Genomic DNA, 19,592 nt, shown 5'->3' on the forward strand with positions numbered 1-19,592 from the left:
TTTCATAGTGATGAAAGTTGCACAGCTCTGTGAACATACTAAAGTCACTGAATTGTACACTTCAGAAAAGTGAATTATATCTCAATAAAACTTATTGTCAAAAAATACTCCATAGTATTTTTTTTTTAAGATTTTATTTTTTTTTTATTTTTTTTTTTTTAAAGATTTTATTTATCTGACAGAGAGAGATCACAAGTGGGCAGACAGGCAAGCAGAGAGAGAGAGAGAGAGGGAAGCAGGTTCCCTGCTGAGCAGAGAGCCCGATGCGGGACTCGATCCCAGGACCCTGAGATCATGACCTGAGCCGAAGGCAGTGGCTTAACCCACTGAGCCACCCAGGCGCCCCATAAATACTCCATAGTATTAATAAAAATACATTGTCCAGGGACGCCTGGGTGGCTCAGTTGGTTGGACAACTGCCTTCAGCTCAGGTCATGATCCTGGGAGTCCTGGGATCGAGTCCTATTTTGTGGCATATAGTAGGAACTCATAAGTATCTTTATTTTTTTTTTTTAAAGATTTTATTTATTTATTTGACAGAGAGATCACAAGCAGGCAGAGAGAGAGGAGGAAGCAGGCTCCCTGCTGAGCAGAGAGCCCGATGCGGGGCTCGATCCCAGGGCTCCGAGATCATGACCTGAGCCGAAGGCAGCGGCTTAACCCACTGAGCCACCCAGGCGCCCCTCATAAGTATCTTTAATTCCTTTTTAAAACTTGACATTAGGGAAGCTTAAAGCATGGACTTTCTCTTAGTCATGATTGTCTTTAGGGAAAACTCATTATTGGTTTCAGTGAAGTTTGATAGATTTTTTTTACCTCAAATTTTTGTTAATGGGACCAGGCTGACTTTGGAGAGTTGTTTGCTTTTTGGTGAGATTTACTGCTAAACCAGAGGACTTAGACTAATACTCTGGGACATCATTTTTGTCTGGTATATCTGTGGTTTTGTGGCTTTTATACAGTTTTTAGTGTTTTTGAAGTGATGCACTCTTTTATAGTCATATTTTGTGTTTCCTTGTTAGGGTCTGGTACGTGAGCTATTTTGTGTGCCTGTTTTATTGAAAGAGTTAGTGAAGTTAAAAGGAGAGAATAGGGATATACCACTGATTGTTTTGGACTCCTTGCAACTGACATACAAAGTTTTTCTTTGTTCAGTGAGCTGGCTTTCCTGTTCTCATGAAAGACCCAGGGAATTTCTCAAAAGCAGTCCAAGCAAGCACTTTAATTCAGCATTGTAGATCTGTTCATAACATTAAGTGAGATGTTCTCCAAATTTAGAGGGCTTCTTTAAAGCTAGTTTTTCTTTCTTTCAAGTTGTGGCCTGTTTAAAAAACAAACAGCCCGAGTGAGGGTGTTGGCATGTGTCAGACACAGTTGTCGCTGAGAGTGTCTTCTGACCAGGGCGGATACCTTGCATCTCAGATGAGCGGCCCTCTTCCCAGGCTGTTGAGGGAGGAGGAATCTGCTTTTACCTGGAAGGCTGGCAGTGACATTGTGGAGAACTGAGGTTCCCCCTCTAATGCCTCGCTTCTGTGAACTCCCCAGGAGCTGATAGACTATCTGCGGACACATTCTCACAGTGCCGTGTATGCCACGTCACTGTCGCCACCGGTCGTGGAACAGATCGTCACCTCTATGAAGTGCATCATGGGGCAGGATGGCACCACCCTTGGTAAGTCTGTTTTCTTGGAAGATTTCCTCTGCTCCATAAATGCTTAGCAGTCAAACGAGCTCTTTTCCTTGAACTGTTTCCCTAAAATGAGGAGTTGGGTATACGGATGGGCTGAACTGGCAGGTGGATGAGGCCTGGGTTGCTATGGACACTTTGCAGCATGTTTGATACACATGTGCCAGGAGAACTAGGCTGGCTTGCTTCCTATTGAACTTTCTTGTCTATAGATGGTAATGCCTTAACCTTACTGTCTTACTGTCTTCATAAGTCTTCAGTAATAAGCTGCAGGGTCTTTGCTGAGTTGCACAATTTTTTTTTCTGAGTTGCACAATTTTATATGAAGATGTAACTGACTGTAACGATGTTTCATTCCTGTAGTATTTAAAAGCTGCTCTTTGCATGTATTAATGTCCTTGATTCAGTGCCTTTCGAAAGAGTTTCTAATTGAACAATAGGTAATAAAAGGCATCCTGAATTTGTTTATTCTGTCTTTGGTGGAATTTGTAGTCCAAACTAAGCACGTTGACATGAACACACTGAAATGAACAATGAATAAAATGTGACACTTGCTTTCTCTTTTACTTTTATTCTGCATCACTAGAGGGCAGTGTTGATTGCAGAAAAGTTAGAACAATTGTGATTTTTTTTTTTTTAAGATTTTATTTATTTATTTGTCAGAGAGAGACAGCGTACAAGCAGGTAGAGTGGCAGGGAGAGGCAGAGAGAGAAGCAGGCTCCCCGCTGAGCAAGGAGCCCGATGTGGGACTCGATCCCAGGACCCTGGGATCATGACCTGAGCCGAAGGCAGTGGCTTAACCCGCTGAGCCACCCAGGCGCCCCAACAGTTGTGATTTTTGTTTTGTTTTGTTTTTTCACTTCTAAAAGCATTTCCATTGTATGAGACATTCATTAATTTTACTTGCTTTTTAAATGCTTCTAGGGGCGCCTGGGTGGCTCAGTGGGTTAAGCCGCTGCCTTCGGCTCAGGTCATGATCCCAGGTCCTGGGTTCGAGCCCCACATTGGGCTTACTGCTCAGCGGGGAGCCTGCTTCCTCCTCTCTCTCTGCCTGCCTCTCTGCTTACTTGTGATTTCTCTCTGTCAAATAAATAAATAAAATATTTTTAAAAAAATGCTTCTAAAATGAGTTTTATTCTTGTAAAAGATTTTACATTATCAGCCTTGAGCTCTCTACTTCTCATTTATATAATATTTTAAGATTTATTTGATTTGCATTGGAAAACAAGAAGGAAGTAGTCTGATTTTGATTGATGCAAACCTGTTTTCTTAAATCGGAATTTTTTCCCAGGTTTTTTTTTTTTCTGATCTGTAGTATATCCTTATTATCTCTAGCAAGAGATTTTTGGAAATAGATTTTCAACGTGTTGATCATTTTCAGTCTCATGAATTGATTCCTTGGAGAAGAAAATAGTTCATTCATGTTGTGAGCACAGCATGGAGCCTGGGGAGTAACCCCCTCTTAACATTAGCTACGTTACCATCCCTTCTTCCTCATGGTGTTCGTAGAAGTAGTGTGTTTTGATCTGAGATATAGATTTATATAGCTAGCAATTATCTAGTTACTTCACATAAGTGCATCAACCTTATTGATTCAGCATACAGACAGGTAACTAAAATGAATGGCTAATAGCTGTCAGAGTTCATTTTGGATAATTTCTTTGCCCTGTCCTAGAACGTGGATCTGTGTGATGTGTGACCTCTGCATGAATGACTTATCTGTACTAAGTAGTGAAATCTAGGCTCTGCCGGTGGTGAGAAAATGAAATGTGGTAATTAGTTACAGGCTTTGGGTTAGCACTCATTTTCCAGTTTATTTATTGCCTCTCTGACCACCCCCGGAGCTTAGTGGTGCGAAACAACAGCCATCGGATTGTGCTCATAGATTCTGCAGGTCAGGAATTCGGTCAGGGCACAGCAGGGATGGCTTGTCTTTGCTCCAAAATATCTGGGGCTGGAGCTGCGGGGGAAGACCCAAGCCCCTGGCTGGGATCATCTGGAGGCTTCTTCCCTCCATGTCACTTGGGCCGAAGTGACTTGAACACTGGCTCAGCTGAGGCCATTGACCAGAGCACCTTCATGTGACCTCCCTGTGAGGCATGGGCTCCTTGTCGCATGGTGACTGGGGATCCAGAGGGGGGTGCTTCAGAGCAAGCGTTCCCTAAGAACCTGATGAAACCCCATGACCTTGGCTGATCTGTTGTTAACAAGCAGCTCACTGAGACCAGTCCAGACTGTAGGGCATGGGAAATCAGACTCCGCATCAAATGGGAAGTGGGTCCAAGAATTTGTGGCCATTTTCACAATTTGCCACTACCAGCTTTTATATATTTTAAAATTTGCTCTCTGAAACTTTTAAGTAGTATAGGCAAACTTTTTTTTGCCACATTGCTTCTCTGCCAAAATAGAGGATAATAAAAATGTAACCCAAGGGGCACCTGGGTGGCTCAGTGGGTTAAGCCTCTGCCTTCAGCTCAGGTCATGATCTCAGGGTCCTGGGATCAAGCCCCCGCATCGGGCTCTCTGCTCAGCAGGGAGTCTGCTTCCCCCCTCTCTCTCTGCCTGCCTCTCTGCCTACTTGCGATCTCTCTTCCTCTGTCAAATAAATAAATAAAAGTCTTAAAAAAAAAAAAAAGTAACCCAAAGTAGAGAGAAGTACCATCTTTCTTGAATCTGGTTACCTGATCTTAATTACATTTGACCTGATTTCTTTTAGATTTGAGTGTGTGAGGTAATGCTTATTTTTATGGCATCATAAAATGCATCTTCTTACTGTTCTTGTAGTAGAAAGAAAGTGTGAATCAAGCCACAGCCCTTTGTGCCTTAAGGTGACCTTTAAAAAAAGGTACCTGCAATTAATTTACCTGGGTGTGAGTTTGTAGTAGAAGTGGCCTGCCCTGAGAGAAACTTATATGTTCAAGACATTGAATTTCATTCATTCCACACACACTGAGTATCTCACTCCGTGTTAGACTCTGAATCAGAATCCACAAGAAATGGGCATACAAGCAGATGGTTTGAGAGGAGTATATATACTTGGGGAGTGCTCGAGATGCAGAGGATAGAGTCTTGTTGTATCAGTCCTGGAGAGTACTGTAACATTGAAAAATTGAAATTTTACTAATCACTTTGCCAAATATCCGCCTTCTGTGTGCTAGGTGCTATCACTAGACACTCCTGATGCATCAAGGATGAAAAACCCCAAACTTTTTGCATAATGGGGTTTCTAGTACAGGAAGTAAATTATACAGTGTGCTAGATAATAAGTACCCCGGGAGAAAGGGAAGTAGGGAAGGTGGGTGACCAGGGGTTCTGGGGAACCAGTTTACAATTTTAAACAAAACGGTCGCTGAGAAGATAAGACTTTAGCAAGAATATGAAGAAGGTGAGGACTTGGCCCTGAAAATCCAGGAATAAAAAGGCCTAGGGAGGGAGGCCACTCTGTTCAGGACCAGCAAGGAGACCACTGTGGCCTGAGCATAGTAGTGTAGGCAGAGGGGTTGTGGGGAAGGATAGAGGTGCACAGGATGGCAGTTCTGACGGGAAGCAGACTTGTGAAGGGTGTTAGGGTGACACAAAAAAACATAGACACACTGGTTCTCTTGCCCTGAAATCAAATTCAGATTCTGGTTTAGTATCGAACTCAAGATTCCTGTGAATCTGTGGGCTGCTTCATGCTGACAGGCTTCTCGTGTGCATCAGACAGGTGAAGAACATTATTGGTCCTTCATATTTTATGAAAAGGTACAGAAAATAATGTACCCGTGATCCCATATTTTACTGTTAATATCTTACCCCATATATGTCACTTTTTAAAAATAAAAAGGTAGCTAAAGCTCCGTTTAGTGTCCCTTCTTGATTTTTTTCTCTCACCCCTTCCCCAGAGATAATCATTATCCTGAAATTGTCTCTTTCTGTACTTTTATGCTTTGACTGTGAATTGTATCCATATAGTATCCATATAGTAAGTATCCCCCACTGTTTGCAGGCTCACTATTTGCTGTGACGATTTTCAGGAATGTTTGTGAGATTTAACTGTCTGAATCAAAAGCCACCTTGATAAATTGTCATGTGTACAGCACTCATGTTCTCAGCTGGGCACGAGTCCAGGGGGAGGCTGTAGAGTGCGCTTCTGCCGTGCTTCTGCTCTTTTCCTGATAGGACCCAGTCTCCTGTCCTCTTGAGTTGTTAAATATGTTGTGCAATATCTCTTGTCATCTTCCCCACGTTACTGATGAAAATGTCCTGCGACATGTAGAAAAACCTGTGAAAAAAGTAGGTGAGTAAAGGAGGCCCACAGATGTCCCTACATTTGCAGAACTTGTAGGAGTGCTAAAGCTCATGGAGACAAGGGATGGCCCACCTGGGACCATGATGGACTCCATATTGTCCCACATCACTGAGTCATCACACACGCGAGAGCACTTCTGTTGTCTCAGGGTAAAAATAAGTCACTGTATTTTAGATGCTGTCCGTTTTATAGAAATTCTTGGCAGGTTATTATGTAGATAATAACTTGGGAAAAAATACCGTTTGGAGTTTTGGGTGAGCTAGGAACATGTGATCTTTCCTATTTTTGAATGATGTAATGTAGACTCAGCTACCTGAAAATTCACACTGTAACACACATTTAGGAACAGACTGCATTCCAATAACAAGGACTGTCTATGTTGTTTTGTGTGTGTGGTGGGTTTTTTTTTTCCCCCAAAGATTTTTATTTGAGAGTGAGAGAGAGAGAGTGCCAGAGCATGAGCAGGGGAGGAGCAGGGAGAGAGGGAGAAGCAGACTCCCTGCTGAGTAGGGAGCCCGATGCAGGGCCCTGAGATCTTGACCTGAGCCAAAGGCAGAGACAGTTAACTGACCGAGCCACCCAGATGCTCCTGTTGTTTTGTGTTTTTAAATGTTACATAAATTGGTCATATTGGGGATGTTGTTCCATAACTCATTTTATTTGCTTAATATTATTTGTTTGCATTATTCCTGTTGAGTGTGAGGTTCTTAGTCATTATTTTCACTGTTGTGTAATATTCGCTGAGTATTACCACAGCTTCTGTGTTCATTACTCTGCTGATGGACATTTAGGCTGTTATCTTTATTTTTTTTTTTTTTAAGATTTTATTTGTTTATTTGAGAGAGAGAGTGTGTGAGAGGGGGGAGGGTCAGAGGGAGAAGCAGACTCCGCACCGAGCAAGGAGCCTGACACAGAACTCGATCCCAGGACTCCAGGATCATGACCTGAGCTGAAGGCAGCTGCCACCCAAGCGCCCCCCACTTTTATAAAAATTTTTATCTATTTGAGATAGAGCACAAGCAGGGAGGAGGGTCAGAGGGAGAGAGAGAGAAGGATAATAATTCTTTACCACTGTTGTCTCTCAAACTGAGAGAAATGGCTTTTCTTTAAATCTTGTTTATAATAATGTTTTATAAAAGTTTTCCTTTTTGATATGGTAGAATTTGTGAGTCTTTTCCCATATAGATAATGTGTTTGTGCCTTAAACAATCTTTTCTTTAGTCCCTGTCAGATGTATCTTCTGCAAGTGTTTATTGCTTTCTTCTACTGTTTTGTATCAATTAATTAATTGGTGGTATGTGTTTCTGTACAGCTATATGTGTGTGCATGATTTATTTTAGGGGTATTTTTCATTTTTATCTTGGATTATCTAGACTTTCTAGAACCATACATTTTAATACTGTACTGTTCTTCAGTTTCTATATTTGAAGAAATTTGCCTGGAAGGAATCAGGTTTACATCTGAGCTGCACAATATTTTCTGTGTCTCATTGAATTTCCATACTGCTGTGGATTGGAAATGGGGGAAGCTGAAAGGCTGTGTCTTTTGTGCTAATACCCTTTTTCTCCCAAAAGCCCTGTTTTGCAGCTTTGTAATATCACAGATTTATGATTTTGTCTCACAGAGCCAGTGTTTAGTGTTTGAACACAGTGTTTTGTTTGAAGTATGTATGCAAGTCAATCAGTAGGCTAACTGCTAGTGTTACAGTTGGTGTCCAGTCCTATAATACCAAACATATAATGAAATCTCTAAGCCTTACCTTTTCATTATAATTTTGACTGTCTCAAGTATTTTATGTTACTTGATTTTGATCTTTTTTTCCATAACTAATAGTGTAGCTACAGCACAATTCCAATGAGCCTGTAAAGTTTATTATTGTCTCATTCAGTATGTCTAGTAACTTCTGGTTTTGTCTTGAAGCTTCTCAGTCGCATGTTAAATTTTTATTAAAGATTTATTTACTTATTTTTAGAAAAGAGAGAGCGCACAGGGGTGACAGGGGTGGGGAGAGGGAGAGAGAATCCATGCAGACCCCATGCTGAGCACTGAGCCCAGCCCGGGGCTTGATCCCAGGACCCTGAGATCAGGACCTGAGCTAAAGGCGGAGGCTTAACCCACTGAGCCACCAGGTGCCCTAACCCTTTATGTAGTTTTTCTATGTCATGTCAGCTCCCCCGTTAGGACCCTTGTCTTGCTCCTTCTTTGCATCTTAAATAGTGCCTATATCAGGAACTTAGAGTCAGTAATTGTTTGACTTGATTTTTCACAAAATTGTTATGTCTTCCTAAAGTAGAATATAAACTCCATGAAAACATGGAGTTTTGGCTCTCTTGATCACTTTATTGCTTCTGTTGAAAACCATGTTTGGCACATAGTAGCCATGCAGTAAATGCTTGGTAGATGGTTAAATGAATACTTTGGTGCCTTGAAGAGAGGCATTGTAAGAGTTAATGACCTATGATTTAGTCCTTATTATATTCTTTGTGTTCTTAAATGATGAGGACTTAAGAAATTTATAGACCTAAGAGAATAAGATCCCTCATTCACATATAGGATTATTCTTGAATGGAAGCCTCATGTATACTGACCAATGTTCTTAGAATTATAGGACTCGGGGAAAAAAATATGATAAATTTAAGATTGATAATTTAGTTTTAAAGATATAAATGTATCTTTGATTTGATGCTGTTAATGATTTTCTCTTAATGGGATAAATCTTCAAACTTTGATGAAATAGGTAGTTTGGCCTTTGCTCTCCCTAGCCAGGTCCTCTGGTAACCAGAAGCAACCATTTGTAAGCTCGCTTTCCAAGCCCGGGAGGCATTTGTTCCACTCCCAGCTGGCAGGTGTATCTCATTAAAAAGGAAATGGAGCTTAAGTATCATTGGAGGAACATTCTAAATCAGATTAGGATAGAGATGCTAAACTTAGTTTCTTATAAATAGGATTTATAGCTAACTAAAACAGATTAGACTTGAGCTAAAATGTATATATTTGCTTGTCATTAAATACTTCACTTAGGTTTTAAGGTTGTCTATTAATATCTGTTATTTTAAGCAAAGATGCGACGTGTGTCAGAATGTAGGATTTATGGCAGGGTGTATTTTCACAGGGGCTACTGTTCTTTCCCCAGTTATGAGCTTAATATGATTTTTTTCTTTTTCCCTTCCAAGCCAGAATTAGTGGATCTAAAATGGTTGTTTTATAATGATAATACAATGAGCTATGAAATGGTGAACAATTCATCTTCATTTAAGATGAAATTATGACTAAAATGTGACTTGGGGCACCTGCGTGGCTCTGTCGTTAAAGCGTCTGCCTTCAGCTCAGGTTATCATCCCAGGGTCCTGGGATCGAGCCCTGCATCAGGCTCCCTACTCAATGGGAAGCCTGCTTCTCCCTCTCCCACTCCCCCTGCTTATGTTCCCTCTCTTGTTTTCTCTCTCTCTCTCTCTCTGTCAAATAAATAAATAAAATCTAAAAGATAAAAAATAAAAGCCTTTAAAAAAATAAACTAAAATGTGACTTGAATTGTTAGGGGTTAAAAAAGAGAAATCACTTAGCTTTGATACTTGGAAGACTTTTTTTAATACAAGCAGAGTAAAATCATATTATTGCTTTTAATTAGTTTCGAGTTTATAAGATCAGTTACAGGTAAAGCATGGGAAGTTTAGCAGTGGCTATAAACCAGGTATAAATAAGAAAAATATCTTGACAGTGTAGACAGTAGCAGACTGGAGGTGTGGAAAGGGGTAAAGGAAGGTGAGGGACATGGAAGTGTATCAGTTTCTGTTATGTACTTGTTGGAAAGTCAATGGGTACTATCTTGTTTATAAATGAGCACATTTTGAAGTGAAGGAATCGGCTTTAGGTTTATGAAGGTGACTGGCCACTAGAATTAAAAACAAAGCTTGGTGGTGATTAGTCAAGAAAACATGGAAAGGGGAGGGGGGCTGGGAGAGGGGGGGTGGGGTTATGGATATTGGGGAGGGTATGTGCTATGGTGAGTGCTGTGAAGTGTGTAAACCTGGCGATTCGCAGACCTGTACCCCTGGGGATAAAAATATATGTTTATAAAATTTAAAAAAAAAAAAAAAGAAAACATGGAAAGTAGCCAGAGCACAGCTGTCTCACCACACCACCAGGTAGGGCTGCTGGAAGGGGAAGCAGAGGGCTAAGCACATTGAGCTCTGTAGTGCTAGCTGTCAGAGATAGCCGAAGGAGAACCTGGCACTGGTTCCTGGGATGGGAAAGGAGGTGGCTGGCCGAGGAGGGGAGGGGGGACTTCTGTACTTTATATTTAATATTCTGTACTGCTTGAATTTTATTTTACCATATGAATATGTTACTTTTACGACTAAGACTTTCTTGTTATCAGCTTCCACAGTACATGAAAACCTTCTATGGGAATAAATCTTGCTTAAAATACTACTGCATATATACAGTGGAATACTATGCAGCCATCAAAAGAAATGGAATCTTGACATTTGCGATGACATGGATGGAACTAGAGGGTATTATGCTTAGCAAAATAAGTCAATCAGAGAAAGACAATTATCATATCTCCCTGATATGAGGAAGTTGAGAGGCAGTGTTGGGGGGTTGGGGGGTAGGAAAAGAATAAATGAAACAAGATGGGATCAGGAGGGAGACAAACCATAAGAGACTCTTTTTTTTTTTTTAAGATTTTATTTATTTCACAGACAGAGATCACAAGTAGGCAGAGAGGCAGGCAGAGAGAGAGAGAGAGAGAGGAGGAAGCAGGCTCCCTGCTGAGCAGAGAACCCGATGCGGGACTCGATCCCAGGACTCTGGGATCATGACCTGAGCTGAAGGCAGAGGCTTTAACCCACTGAGCCACCCAGGCGCCCCCCATAAGAGACTCTTAATCTCACAAAACAAACTGAGGGTTGCTGAGGGGTGGGGGGTAGGGAAAGGGTGGTGGGGTTATGGACATTGGGGAGGGTATGTGCTATGGTGAGTGCTGTGAAGTGTATAAACCTGGTGATTCACAGAACTGTATCCCTGGGGCTAATAATACATTATATGTTAAAAAAAATAAATAAATAAAAATACGACTGAAAGTAAGGCTTAAACATACTCACAAAGTATACATGGTTGATTGTTAAGAAATGTTCTCATGCATCCATTTGACAGACCTGGAGCAGTTCCTGTCTGCTGCTAAGGTTTCTACTAGAGATGCAAGAAAAAAGTCCTCGCGCTTTCTGTCTGTCTCATTGTGGCAGTCAAGATTGAATGGGGGAGTACAGGCTAAAAGGGGGGAAATTTCTGCAACTCAAACCTTGTCAACAGTGAAGATCTTGGTTTACTCCAAAGTGTCTAAAATTGGAGTTTATGGAAAGTGTTGGAAAAGAATTTCCCAGACACTTGCCTTTTGATTAATTTCACTTTTAAAAACTTAAGGGTTAAAAGTAAATTAAATGCAAGCCAGTGAAGGGGGGAAAAAAAAAGCTTTCACTACACACACACACACACACACACACATCCATCCAGTGATGGAAATTTAGCTGTAAGATCTATTTACGAGTCAAGGCAAAACATGTCTGAGCAAAGAAACTAAAATTATGCTCTTCCATTTTCCAGAGCTGTGCTTAGTTGTATTTTACTTCTGACCAGAGACGTAATTAATAACATGAACAGCCCCCAGCTTAGTGTCTGACTTCCAGTGGCCTTTTGATAAATTTGCTGAATAACTGAATGAATGAATGCACACGTGATCCGTAACTATTAGAAAATGGTGGGTTCTTAAAGCTTCAGTAGGTGAATGTTAAATCAAATGGCCAAATCATGGAATGAAATAAATAGGTACATTTTACTAGGTAAATTTAAAAATGATGACAAGTGGGGCCCATGGGTGGCTCAGTTGCTTAAGTGTCTGCCTTTGGCTCAGGTCATGAACCCGGAGTCCGGGGATGGAGTCCTGTGTCCTCAGGCTCCGTGCTCAGCAGGGAGTCAGCCTATCCCTCTGCCCCTCCCTCGGGCTCCAGTGCACACCTCTCTCTCAAGTACATAAATAAAATCTTATTTACTTATTTATTTATTTATATTTTTAAAGTTAAATATTTATTTATTTTTTAAAAGTTTATTTATTTATTTATTTGACACAGAGAGAGAGAGAGAGAGATCACAAGTAGGCAGAGAGCCAGGCGGGGGGGTGGGGGGAAGCAGGCTTCCTGCTGAGCAGAGAGCTGGATGCGGGGCTCTATCTCAGGATGCCAAGCTGAAGGCAGAGGCCCAACCCACTGAGCCACCCAGGCGCCCCAATAAAATCTTTTTTTTAAATGACAGGTAATTTTCCAGGAAACTGCACTTTTTCTACTTCTTATTTTTGTTTTGTTTTTTTTTTTAAAGATTTTATTTTTTTCATTTATTTGACAGACAGATCACAAGTAGGCAGAGAGGCAGGCAGAGAGAGAGAGGAGGAGGAGGCAGGCTCCCTGCTGAGCAGAGAGCCCGATGCGGGACTCGATCCCAGGACCCTGAGATCATGACCTGAGCCAAAGGCAGAGGATACAACCACTGAGCCACCCAGGCGCCCTCTACTTCTTATTTTTGAAAGAACTGGGCCTATTTAGGTGCCTGTTGGTGTAGGAGAAAAAAGGAATACCTTGGGCAGATTGAAATTTAATTAAAATTAGTTTTGGCTCATTTGAATTAATTCCTATAATAGACTTGTTAATGAGGTGTTAAATGATCATCTTGAGAATCCCAGGAACTGTCAAAAATTGATTTAGGAGAACTGAGAAACTTTAAAAAAAAAAAAAAAAAGGGGCATTCCACGAGTCCCCTGCTAAGGAGGTAGAACTGTTAAAACTATCTTGGATGGGGAGGGCGGGCACAGGAAGAATTTCCTGCTTCTTTGGGGGGTGGCTGACAGCTGTTACATCCACTTGTTGTGTTTGGCTGAGGGGCAGAGCCTGGACACCCCTCTGCTTTCTGAGCCCAGGACTGTTGGCTTCCACTTTCTTCTTCATTATTATTTATCTGCTTTTACCTAATTTGTTCATTTCACTATTAGAAGTTCATGTAAATAAAAATCAAGTCTTCTAATAAACACAGTTTTTTTGTTTCGTTTTATTTTTTTAAAGATTTTATTTATTTGTTTGACAGAGACACAACAAGAGAGGAAACAGAAGCAGGAGGAGTGAGAGAGGGAGAAGCAGGCTTCCTGTTGAGCAGGGAGCCCCATATGGGGCTCGATCCCAGGACCCTGGGCCCATGATCCGGACCTAAGGTAGACGTTTAATGACTGAGCCACCCAGGCGCCCCTAAACACAGTTTTCTTGGTTACTTACAGCTTAGCATTGTATCTGACACCAAGAATCAGATTAGATTACCTCCTGTCTTTATAACTGACTGCCTAAGATACTGTTAAAAAATTCTTAGGGACGCCTGGGTGGCCCAGTTGGTTAAGCAGCTGCCTTCGGCTCAGGTCATGATCCCAGCGTCCTGGGATCGAGTCCCACATCGGGCTCCTTGCTTGGCGGGGAGCCTGCTTCTCCCTCTGCCTCTGCCTGCCATTCTGTCTGCCTGTGCTCGCTCGCTCTCCTCTCTCTCTGACAAATAAATAAAATCTTAAAAAAAAAAAATTCTTGGATTCCACATTTATAAAACATTTATCAAGCATCTCCTCTGTACCCTGTGGTGGGTTTGCAGTTGAGCAGTGCAGGGCTGAACAACGCATGATCTCTGTCTTTGATAAAATGTACACCGTCTAGTGGTAAGGATAGGATTCCAGAGAAGGGCTGGTCTTAGAGACACAAGGCAAATTCTTCCTTTGTTCCGCTTCCCCCTTCCTCTGGTTCCTCCTTAAGTCTCCTCTCCAAAAAGCTCCTTCCTTACTACCGGACCCCCCCCCCCCCCCACACACACACCAAAATCTTAAACTTCCTTAAAACTAGCTAATTATTTGAAGTAAACTCAGATCTTATTAATCTTATGTTCCTTATCAATATTTCTAAGTGGATTTTTTCTATAGAAGCTTATCACTCTTAAAAAAAAAAAAAGCTTATCACTCTAGTAAATTACCAGCTATCAAAGGAAAAGAAAGATTTTCCTTTTGTAAATTAGCTTCGTCATTATCTAGCCCAAAGGGCTTTTTAACCAATGGTTTAAGCTTTCTAAAGTCAGCAAGCAATATGATCACTTTATGGTGGAGAAATTTGCACCCATAAACAGTAGAAGTTTTCTCAATATCGTGTCTCTGAATAGAAGGAATGTGGCGTTCTTGAACTGCATCTACTTCTTCTAAGTTGCATTAAGGATATTTAACATTTTATTAAAACATTAATATTATTAAATAATATTAACATTATTAAACCATAAATTATTAAAAATTTATGAACTCTTTCTAATTTTCTGATTTCTGGTCTGCTAATTTTCCAAAACATAGCTAAATTTAGTTGTGAGTGATCAGCCAGACAAATGAAAGCCTTGTGGGGGCATTTACCTATCTGTTTCTCTCTCCTTTTGTGCCTTGGTTGAGAGTTTGTTTGAAGCTGGCTCTTAAGATGTCCACAGGCAGCAGGCAGGCCTGGGAGCTAACCTTTGAACAAATGTAGACTTGTTCATTTAGTAGAATATTATTCTTAGTACAAAGCATAAGTAAGGAGTTTGAGGTTGTTCCCCTAGGACAGGAAAGGAGTCCTGTACTAGATGTACCTCATTTTGGAGATTTAGTAAGTTGATATAAAGAAACTAATTCTTAATTAAAGTACCATGAGTTGTTTGCTTTTTAAGACTGAAGTGGGCCAATTACCTTACTTATATTTCATAATCAGATTTATTTTAAAGATTCCCCCCCCCCAAATTTGATTTATTCAGTTACCGTTTAGCTGAAACTTAGGACCATTCCTTCAGTCTATTCTTATGACTTGAATTTGTGAACCTTATAATCCAGGCTCTGTTTTGTTTGAAGAAGAACAACTTTCTAAACCTCAGCATGATTCAGTGTGCTTTTTCCCCCCAGAATTATTTCGAAGGACCTTGTCTAGGAGACTTGACCCTAGTTTTTCATCAACTTTGCTATTTATTGCTACAAGAATACGTAATATTTATAAACAAGTGAGAAGATGTATGGACTCTGATCTCCGTTAAGAACCAGATACCCTTCTGAAGGCTTGCCAGATTTGAGAGCTTTCTGAAGAGGAATTTATTAAAAAAAAAAAAAGTCATCTATTTTTTGTCTAATTATCCAAATATTTTACTCCACCTGCCATCTGCTTTGGTGATGGAGCAAGGTTCAGAAGAACCTCATTCAGGTGTACTCTTGTGGGCCTCTGTTCTCAAACTTTTGTCCATGGACCACCTTGCATCAGAGGTACTGTTAGTGTGGTGGTTCCTAACCTTGCTTACACAGACGAAAGCTTCAAAATTAATCATATTGCTGATGGCAGGGCCCCTAACAGACCCTCTGAATTTCTAGGGGGTGAGGCCCCTGCAGGATGTTATTTAAAAGCACCTCAGATCTTAATATGTAGCCAGGGTTGAGCACTACTGATGTAGCGCTTGTTAGAAATGAGGATTCTAGTCCACTCTACCAGACCACGAAATCTTGGTGGACAAGGTCCTAGAGGATGTACTTTAAAGAAAACCTCAGTTTGTTTGTTTTTTTTTTTTTTAAAGATTTTATTATTATTTATGTGACAGAGATCACAAGTAGGCAGAGAGGCAGGCAGAGAGAGAGGAAGGGAAGCAGGCTCCCCACTGAGCAGAGAGCTCAACGCAGGGCTGGATCCCAGGAACCCAGGATCATGACCTGAGCCCTTGAAGGCAGAGGCTTTAACCCACTGAGCCACCCAGGTGCCCCAAAAACATCAGTTTAAAATGCAAACGAATTTTTTAAGGGATTTAAGGGCTGTTTGTTTGTTTGGGCTTGTTTACACCAAAGAGAACCAAGAGCTGCTCTACCTAGAGGTGGTAATTTGGGAAGGAAAGGAAATTGGAAGGCAGACATATGGTCTCTTTCTTTTGAAAGAAAAATAAGGTACATGTTGGCTTGTGGAACAGGAACTTGGTGGTAAAACTAAGTTGACAGTTTTCATCATTTTTGGAAATCTGGATGATTTGATGCTTTCTTCTAGAGAGCTGATGATCCTTGCTCATTGAATCAGAGTCATGGGTGGAGAACTCAGAAATCAATTTGGAGGGGAGAAAGAGAACTAAGAATTCAGAGACCCATGATTGGCTCTTTAAGTCTGGGTGCATTTATTTTTGTTTCACTTTTTTAAAAATTTTTGTTTCACTTTTTTTGTTTCACTGTTAATTCAGAATCAAATTTTTTAGTACATAACCTACAGATGGCCTTGCCCGCTATACCCTTTAAAAAGTACAATACTGATTCGCTCGTGAAACTCACTATGGCCTTGTCTTCCACCTCTGCAACTACTAAGTTCATTCCAAGCCTCGCCTTTACCAGCAGTTGCCTTATTTGCTGACCCTCCTCATCTGAAGATGGGTTCTTGAGCACGCTACAGACTTCCTCATTCCTGGAGTTTGGTCTAAAATTAGCTTGTTATGTGTTCAGCCCCAAAGGACAGTAGGTTAGTCTTTGGACAAATATAGACTTTCTGTCCTGACAGTGAGCTGGCACCCTTTAAAACTCAGTTCCTTGGGGCGCCTGGGGGGCTCAGTGGATTAAGAGTCTGCCTTTGGCTCAGGTCATGATCCCAGGGTCCTGAAATCAAGCCTGGCCTGTTGGTCTCCCTGCTTGGAAAGGAGTCTGTGTCTCCCTTTCCCCCCTCCCCCTCCCCCGCCACCCCCTCCCACCTCCCCTGTGCATGCTCTCTCTCTTTCTCTCATTTTCACTCTCACTCTCAAATAAAGTCTTTAAAAAATAAATAAAACTCAGTTCCTTAATTTTTCGAAGGCACTTGGCCTCCTTTCTTCCTTTTGTTTAGGGCTGTTTTTGACAGTGCTTTGGCAACCATTCTTTGAAACTCTCAAACATGTTGAAGCCTTAGCCCCTGCTGCTTGGTGCACATCCTGTGGCAGTCCTCAGGAAATCCTAGTTTGGGGCCTTGAAACTAATTAAAGGATTAAGCTGCCACTCTCGAGAGAGGGTGGTAAGCGGTGCTTGAGAGAGTCACTGTGCAGTGTGTGATGTTGGCAAAAACTCTAGGTACAGGGGAGGGAAGGAGCCGTAGTGATGTGGAGTAGAGTCAGATACTCAGCCGCATCTGGTAGGGAGACTTAAACACCCAAGTCTGCTTTGGAACAGTGTCCCTAGGGGAGGGAGAGGCGGGCTGTCTGCTTTGATGTTCACTAGCTTGACAACTGCCTGAGCTGAACACTTTATTTGTTCCCAGTCCAGCAAAATAGTGCTGCTTCTAGGAGATACTGAACCAAGCCCCTGACTCATTTTGCTTCAGTGTTAAACAGTTACTGAGCTCCTGCTTTCTGGAAGTCCCTTATAAATCCCTTTTACAAGAGTGTTCAGCGGAGTACGAAAATAGCTTGTAAAGAGTGGGTTAGGGGTACATTTATGTTCCTATTCCTTGGATCTCTTATAAGGACCTTAAAACAAAGACTTTCTAGTGCAATTTAGTTGGTACTTAAGGGGAATGTGTTATTCAAATCAGTCTTCCCTGCCTTCTAGCTAATATTGCCTTTATTTTTGTTTTAGATAACATTCCTGGTTACTTTATCCTTCCTTCTCTGAAATCGTGTGAAAAAGCTGAACTCATAAATTGAAATTCCAACACAGTGTGGTTGTGTTGGAATAGCTTCACTGTGTTTTTTCCTTCACATCCCATGCTTTCCTCTCTCACCCTTACTTCCTTTCCTAGTCCTATTTAGTACTTGAAGATAGTTTTAGGCATAGAGATCTGAATTTCAATCTGCAGATTGAAATTCTGCAGCTGTTCACGTGGAAGTTAAAGAAAAAAGGAGGACCTTTAATGGCAGTTGATTTGTGTGTTTAGGCATTCTTTAGTCCCTCTCTTGCCTTTCCAGTAAGCTATGAGATCCTACTCCTCCCGGTACTTCCTGACTGGGTACTTGTGGCAAATGTACAATCTGTTGATCTACAGAGTGCTGTGATGAGTGAAAAGTGTTGTCTGCCGCCTTCTCCACCCACTTTAGAGCTGTCCATAGAAGGTGACCACGGTTAATTGAGAAACGTGAGTGATAATTGAGAAACGTGAGTGCTGCTGCTTTAGGAAAGAAACTTAGATGACTTAGTTAAGAATTCATCACTGTTCTGCCAGCCTCTACACCAAGGTATCATCTAGATGTGAAAAAGTAAAAATAATAATACGGAGTAGAAGTCCTTCGTGGCTTAACCTTGTTAATTGTCAGTATATTTCTGTTGGCACGGAAATCAACTTTGGTACCTAGGTACTCGTAAGATTCATAAGGTAAGCAAAAGTTAGCAAAATTTGTAACAAGTACGAAGTGTTTGCTTCTATTCCTAGAAAGGTTTTCTTTTCTCCATTAATGGATCTTTACCTTTACTGCACTTACTCAATTTTTAATTCTTTAGCATACCCTGGTCTTGTAGGAATGTACAGAGAGTACGGCTACAAGATTTTTGGTCTCAGATGCTACTGTATGTGATTTGAATAATGTGTACCATTCTGTGATTCCTAAACAGCACCCCACTGATGGCAGGGTGAGGTCTTCCCTCAAGCCCTATTTTTTGCCATTGATGAAGGGTAAAGGAAGTACCTAGCCATTTTTGTGTTTGGTATGGGAGGGGGTTCTTATCTCTTCTTTATAATCAAAACTGTTTAAATGAAGTACAGTAATTGTATGGATTAGTACTCTTTCTAATTCTGTGCTAATTCTTCAAACATTAACAGTGGGGATGGTGACCATTTGAGGAGAGAAGTAGAAAGATGATAGTAGAAAATGACTAGCTTTAACATCAGCTGGGGATTGTTTTTAACGTCTAAGTGTGGCCATTGTTCAAGAAATTGTTCTGTTGGGGCACCTGGGTGGCTCAGTCCTTAAGCATCTGCCTTCAGCTCAGGTCATCATCCCAGGGTTCTCGGATCAAGCCCCAGGCTGGACTCCTTGCTCAGCAGGAAGCCTGCTTCTCCTTCTCCCACTCCCCCTGCTTGTGTTCGCTCTCTCGTGGTCTCTCTCTGTCAAATAAATAAATAAAATCTTCAAAAAAGAAAGAAGGAAAATATTAAGTATCCCCTGAGTCCCACTGGGCTTGGGATAACTTGGTCAGAAGAATAGATGGCTATTTCTTGGACAGGATCCTAAGCTTTCTGAGGCATCAAAGCTGCAATCATTATCATAAAGCATTTGCTGGGCTTTTCCTATTTGGTGTTTTTATAGAAAGGAAGAAGGAGAGTGGAAAAGAAGATATTATAAGAAATTGGCTCACATAGTTATGGAGGCTTTCAAGTCTCAAGATCTGCATTTGGCAAGCTGCAGACCCAAAAGAGCTGATAGAATTCTAGTCCAAGTGCCATTAATCTCAGGACCCTTGAAGAGCTGATGCTTCAGTTCAAGTCTGAAGGCAGGAAAAACCTGATGTGCTAGCATGACAGGCAGGGGTTCTTCCTGTTTGAGAGGGCCCGTTTGTTCTACCGAGGTCTTCAAACGATTGGATGAAGCCCACCCACATAAGGGAGGACAGT

The 19,592-nt window shown here is 41.3% G+C and overlaps 1 protein-coding gene and 1 non-coding gene across 2 annotated transcripts in view; both read left to right on the forward strand.

Annotated features, from left to right (window-relative positions):
- The window catches only part of SPTLC2 (serine palmitoyltransferase long chain base subunit 2), a 116,684-nt gene that overhangs the window by 56,882 nt on the left and 40,210 nt on the right, over positions 1–19,592 (forward strand). The window contains exon 9 of the mRNA XM_047735644.1: positions 1,546–1,672. Coding sequence (XP_047591600.1) covers positions 1,546–1,672 — 127 coding nt within the window. The remainder of the gene's footprint in view (positions 1–1,545; positions 1,673–19,592) is intronic.
- Positions 11,120–11,251, forward strand: LOC125105907 (small nucleolar RNA SNORA31). The gene has a single exon (XR_007129146.1). It is a non-coding gene; the product is annotated as a small nucleolar RNA SNORA31 (small nucleolar RNA).

The sequence above is a fragment of the Lutra lutra genome, chromosome 7 (assembly GCF_902655055.1).
Source record: "Lutra lutra chromosome 7, mLutLut1.2, whole genome shotgun sequence".
NCBI lineage: Eukaryota > Metazoa > Chordata > Mammalia > Carnivora > Mustelidae > Lutra > Lutra lutra.